At 45.1% G+C, this 5,558-nt stretch overlaps 1 protein-coding gene across 1 annotated transcript; it reads left to right on the forward strand.

The window, feature by feature from the left end:
* Positions 1 to 202: 202 nt before the first annotated feature.
* NME4 (NME/NM23 nucleoside diphosphate kinase 4) lies at positions 203 to 4,609 on the forward strand. Its single transcript, XM_042438495.1, has 4 exons — positions 203 to 473; positions 2,122 to 2,255; positions 3,525 to 3,626; positions 4,456 to 4,609. Exons 1-4 carry the CDS (start codon positions 338 to 340, stop codon positions 4,570 to 4,572), a joined length of 489 nt encoding a protein of 162 aa, XP_042294429.1. The 5' UTR covers positions 203 to 337; the 3' UTR covers positions 4,573 to 4,609.
* The last annotated feature ends 949 nt before the right edge of the window (positions 4,610 to 5,558 follow it).

The following is a 5,558-nucleotide window of genomic DNA, read 5'->3' on the forward strand; positions in this document are numbered from 1 at the left end:
TAGATAGATAGATAGATAGATAGATAGATAGATAGATAGATAGATAGGCAGGCAGATTTAGATGGGCAGATAGATTGGTAGATATACAGTAGATAGGCAGCTAGCTCGAAGGGCAGATATAGATAGACAGGCAGGCAGATAGAAGGGCAGAGATAGATAGAGAGATAGACAAACAGAAAGCTCTTTAAACCCCCCAAAGCAACGTGAGCCTCTTCCCTCTCCTCCTCCTCCTCCTCCTCCTCTTCCTCTTCCTTCGGGGCTGGAGCTGGAGGGAGGCTGGGCAGAGAGGCTGCTCTTAAAAGCCTGGCCCCAAGAGGGCCCTTCATCTCGGGCGACCATGGTCTTCCTCCGGCGCTGCTGCTGCTTGGCTCCTGGGCGGAGGCTCTGTCTCCTGGGTCCCCTGCCAAAGCCCAAGCCCCTGGGAGCCCTTGGGAGCCCCGGTGGCCTCCTCCAGGGCCAGCCCTACAGCACTGGTGAGTCAGGGAGGGAGGGAGTGCCCAAGGGGCAGGGAGGCTGGCAGGGCAGGAGGGACCCCATCCATCCCTCCATCTCCCCTTGGCATCTCCTCCTCCTCTAACAGCTGCTCCTTCAAAAAAGCCCACCAAGCCTTTGGGGGTTTCTTGGGTATTTCTTTAGGATTGTGCCCCCCTTGGGAGCAGGGCAAGGGGCATCCAACTGCCCTTCTCTTCTCCTTTTGCCTCCAGGACCTCTGGGTTTCTTCTTTCCCAAGTTGTTAGCCTCCCAGTTCATTCTGGAGAGACCATATAGTCCTCCAAACCTGCCTTTGGAAGACTAGAACTCCCAGGATGCCCTCCAGCCAGGGAGATCTAGCACACACACACCAAATAAAAACTTTACTTTGTCAAGCTCAAAGTAATCTGTGGTTTGGAGCAATTGGACAAAAAGCACTCATAAGGTTCCTTTTTCATATTTTGAATGTTCCTCCAGTTGAGCAGTCTGTATATTTGGTCGATGGCTGCCAGGTTCTCCCTTAAGATCCACAAAATGATCCACAGACTGGGAAGGCGAAAGTGGGATCCAAGCTCAGATCAGGAGGGAATATCTGATCTTTCCTCTGGCCTTTGCAACACCAGAGCTTGAAAAAGTGACTTTTGGGGAGGACAGCTCCCAGAATCCTTCATCCAGAGCTTGAAAAGCACTTTTTGTACTGCATCTCCCATGCTGGCTGGGCAGTCTGGAGAGATTAAGAACTTTTCCAAGCGACATGATAGGATTCCAGATGTGTCTTTTGGCTTTGGTTGCACACAACGGATCACAGAGCACTGTGTGGGAGACATAGCGGCACAAACAGTTTTCCCATGAGTCCTCCAGACAGCCTCCCAGTCTGTGACTGGAGCTCTGACTTTCCCAGTACTGATATCTCAGAAGAGGCATAGCAATATCCTCTTGGTCTTTGGCCAACTCTTGTTGACTGCAGGCGGCAAACTAAACAGAGAGAGAGGATTGCAATATCCCACTTTTTCAAATCTGGGCATTCAATTTGCATATTATCCTAACCATTTTACTTATCCAAACTGAACACATTCACGGTTGCGTTGTTCTTCTACCCGGTTTCAATCCCCATACAGGTTGAGTCTCCCTTATCTGGAATATTCCAAAATCCGAACTATTCCAAAACCCAAGCGGCTAAAATTCACAACATCTTCCTGTAATAAAGTGAAAACGATACTAGAAAAGTGTAAATTAATACAAATAATATGTCATGAAACAGTCATAAAAGCAAGACGGAAGTTGGAAGGCCTCCCTGAATGGAATAGAATAGTCTTTCGTTTGGACTTAAAGTAGTCTAAAGAAGTGGTGGTCTGCAAGTGGGAAAGAGATTGCAAAATAGGGGGCATTATATGCAACAGCGCAGAAAAGTGGTGCCCCTTATATCAAATTGCAAAATCAAAGTTTGCTTTTTGGATCTTTCTAAAACATATATGTTTCCAAGCCATGGGTGGTTGAATCTGTGAATGCAGAAATCCATGGATATGGAGGGCAGACTACTTCCTTTTGGATTTCCTGAACCTCCCATCATTCAGTTACAGTGGATGATGGCATGCTCTATGTACTGATTTCTAAGACCTCTAGCCATATGTCCCTTTCTCTGCCAAACAGGGCAACCCACAGGATTGCAGGAGCGCACGCTGATAGCCCTGAAGCCGGACGGGGTTCAAAGGAGACTTCTGGGAGATGTGATCAAACGCTTTGAGAAGCGTGGCTTCAAGCTAGTGGGCCTCAAGTTACTCCAGGTAATGTTCCTTGGGAGAACAGGGGAACTCTGTCCTTTTCTGGGGCTGAGAGAGTGTGTCTTGCCCAAGATCACCCAGTGGCTGAAAAATGACTTGAAGGCACACAGCAACAACAAAGGGATTTTTAAAAACTCACAGTGCACTTTTTTGTTGCTGTCGTTCTGTGCCTTCAAGTCATTTCCAACTTATGGCAACCCTATGATGGCATTTTCTTGGCATGTTTCTTTAGAGGTTTGCCATTCTGAGCCTGACAGAGTATGACTTGCCCAAAATCACCCACTCAGAAGTTGAAGAAGTATTCATGGCCGGCATCCATAGTTTTTTTGTGGGGTTTTGGGGCTATGTGGCCATGTTCTAGAAGAGTTTGGCCTGTTACAGACTGCCAAAATAAAGCTGCTTCGGGTCTCTTTGGAGGTATGCTGTTTAAATGATGCATGCATCCTAAGAATCCGGAAGCTGCACCTAAGCTGCACTCCAGTGCTTAGGAATGGAGTATGGCTTTGGCGCAACCTCCGGACTCTTAGGACCCATGCATCATTTAAATAGCATACCTCCAAAGAGACCCGAAGTAGCTTTATTTTGGCAGTCTGTAACAGGCCTTTGTTTCTGACTTTTCGCCAGCATCTGCGGCTGGCATCTTCATCTCTGTAGATGCCAGCCACAGATGCTGGCGAAACATCAGTCACCCAGTGAGTTTCATGGCTGAGCTGGGATTCAAACCCTGGTCTCCCAGTGTCCTAGTCCATCACCCAAACCACTACACTGTGCTAGCTCTCATCTCAGCTACCAACAGATACGTAAATGCCTAGGAGTAGGTTACACCACTCTCAACTTTGAATTGTTTCCCAAAAGGAGAACACATTGAGCACTGGTGGGCCTTTGCAAGTTGTTCCATTGTCAAAGTCCAAAAAAGGCCCCATGTCCAGGTCAAAAGCAACCTAACTTCTCATTGAAAAATGCACATTGAAGCCTCTCCAGCAAGGAGGTCTGCAAAGAGAAGTCATTGGATGTATCTCTGCTACAGAAATAATACAGCCAGACACCCCTTTAACTGCCATGGCTCAGTGCTATGGGATTCTTGGAGATGGAGTTGGTTGTGGTCCTAGAGCTCTTTCATAGAGAAGGCCACATAGCTCACAAAATGGCAAATACCAGCATCCCCTAGCACTGAGCCTTGGGAGTTAATGCAGTGTCACATTGCTATTATTTCTGTAGTGCAGATGGAGCCACTGACATGCTTGTGACTTTGGATGTTTCTTTTCTTGGCAGGCCAATGAAGGGATCTTATCAGAACACTACCATGAATTGCGCAGAAAACCCTTCTATCATGAGTTGATACAGTACATGACCTCCGGACCTGTAGTAGCTATGGTAAGATGGCTTCACTTTCTGTGTCTAATATCCAATACCTATGCCATTGCCCTGCCCTCTATTCCTAGGCTTATCTAGATTTTGTATCTTACATTTGTATCCCACTATGAAAAAATAACACTTAAAATGGCACCATCATTAAAAAAATACATTGAGTAATAGATCATGATGAGCCACAAACTAAATAATAAAACAGTACAATATACTGTTGTAAAAATATAAAAAAGAGGCTTTCCTTGGGTCTAAAATAGCCAGAGGAGGCAAAAACATCGCCAAAGTGACCACCATATTCCTCCACAAGAGTTGTCCATCCTGATGTAGGATTCCAACCAGAATGTTTCTTGATAGTTAAATCCTTGGTATTTGTAGAGTTCAAAGATATAGCCGTGTGAGTCTGTAGTATCAGTACAAAGAGAAATCTTGCAGCACCTTTGAGACTAACTGGAGGAAAGAAATTGGCAGCATGAGCTTTCGTAGACTTCGGTCTACTTTTAACTATATCTGAGGAAGTAGGCCAAAGTCTATGAAAGATCACGCTGCCAAATTCTTTCTTGATATTCTGCTTCATTTCTGGGTATGTGGCAGCATGTGGGCAGCAGATTAAATAAAATCATGGAGGAGGAGGAGGAGGAGGAGGAGGAGTAGGCCATCAGCGGCTGTTAGTCCTGGTGCCTACAAGTCACTTCCAGTATCAGAGGTAGCACAAAGGAGAAGATGCTCTTGGTCCTCTTTTGGGACATCCCAGTGTTTTGGTGTGATCCAGGTCAATTCTTTGAAATGTCTTTCTTTGGTCTTTGTCCCTTCTTTTGCTCCTTTGGATTCCCTGCAGGTTTGGGAAGGTCACAATGTTGTCAAGACCTCCAGGGCCATGGTGGGAGAGACCAACCCAGCAGAAGCCAAGCCAGGGACCGTCCGAGGAGACTTTAGCGTTCACGTCAGCAGGTAGGATGATGAGTTGGGCCAGATCAACCACGGACACTTTTATTTGAACAGGGCTAGTCTTACAGACCAACTTTATATATATTGGTAGGTACAAATGCAAAGGGATCTTGTAGAACCTTTGAGACGAAATGAAAGAGAGAAGTGGGTAGCATGAGCTTTCGTAGACTTGAGTCTACAGATGTCAGCTGTGTTAACCACTGGCCTTAGCGTTCTACATACTGATCCCTGCCATTGTGCCTGGATTTGAGGCTGCATCCACACTGCAGGAATAATCCAGTTTGACACCATTTTTGACTGCGAGGGTTCAGTGCTGTGGAATTCTGGGAACTATAGTTTTGTGAGACATTTAGCCTTCTGTCGGAGAGCTCTGGTGCCGCAACAAACTACAGTTCCCAGAATTTCATTGCAATGAGCCTCGGCAGTTAAAGTGGTGTCAAACTGGATTATTTCTGCAGCATGGATGCAGCCAGAGACTGCCAGTATAGCATAAATGCTCTATTCACTTCTGCATCAGAAATTAGAAATATTTGACTTAAGACCACAATGCATCACTAATTGGAAAGGGAATATATATATATTTCAATTATCAAATTCGGAATATGTTGAATTTTAAGTGTGCATTACTAACCTTTACATTACTTGCCAATAATCTGATCCTTGCTCGATTCCTCGCCTCTCCAATCTGTTATAAATAAAGCCAAATTCCATTAATAGATAAACTCATTTAAATGTCCTATTTTGTTTTCTTATTTAACAACGCATCACATTAATTGCTGTCTGTAAATAAAGCAGAATAAAGCAGGATGAACCATACAATTTAACACTGCAGAAACAGAAGCATTATTAAAGGCTCCTTTTATTCCAAAACACCAAAGTTCTCTACCAGTAGAAAATACTGGGAAAGCAAAAGCAAGCTTATTGTGGCTGTGTGCTTTCAAGTCATTTCAGACTTATGGTAACCTAAGACAAACCTATCATGGGGTTTTCTTG

The sequence above is a fragment of the Sceloporus undulatus genome, chromosome 8 (assembly GCF_019175285.1).
Source record: "Sceloporus undulatus isolate JIND9_A2432 ecotype Alabama chromosome 8, SceUnd_v1.1, whole genome shotgun sequence".
Classification (NCBI taxonomy): domain Eukaryota; kingdom Metazoa; phylum Chordata; class Lepidosauria; order Squamata; family Phrynosomatidae; genus Sceloporus; species Sceloporus undulatus.

What these genes read in the sequence shown, in the direction of transcription:
- NME4 (XM_042438495.1), top strand. Translation starts at nt 338, where the DNA reads ATGGTCTTCCTCCGGCGCTGCTGCTGCTTGGCTCCTGGGCGGAGGCTC. An exon ending in TGGGCCTCAAGTTACTCCAG is followed by an intron (nt 2,256 to 3,524) that starts GTAATGTTCCTT and finishes TTTTCTTGGCAG; the next exon opens with GCCAATGAAGGGATCTTATC. An exon ending in CCGGACCTGTAGTAGCTATG is followed by an intron (nt 3,627 to 4,455) that starts GTAAGATGGCTT and finishes GATTCCCTGCAG; the next exon opens with GTTTGGGAAGGTCACAATGT.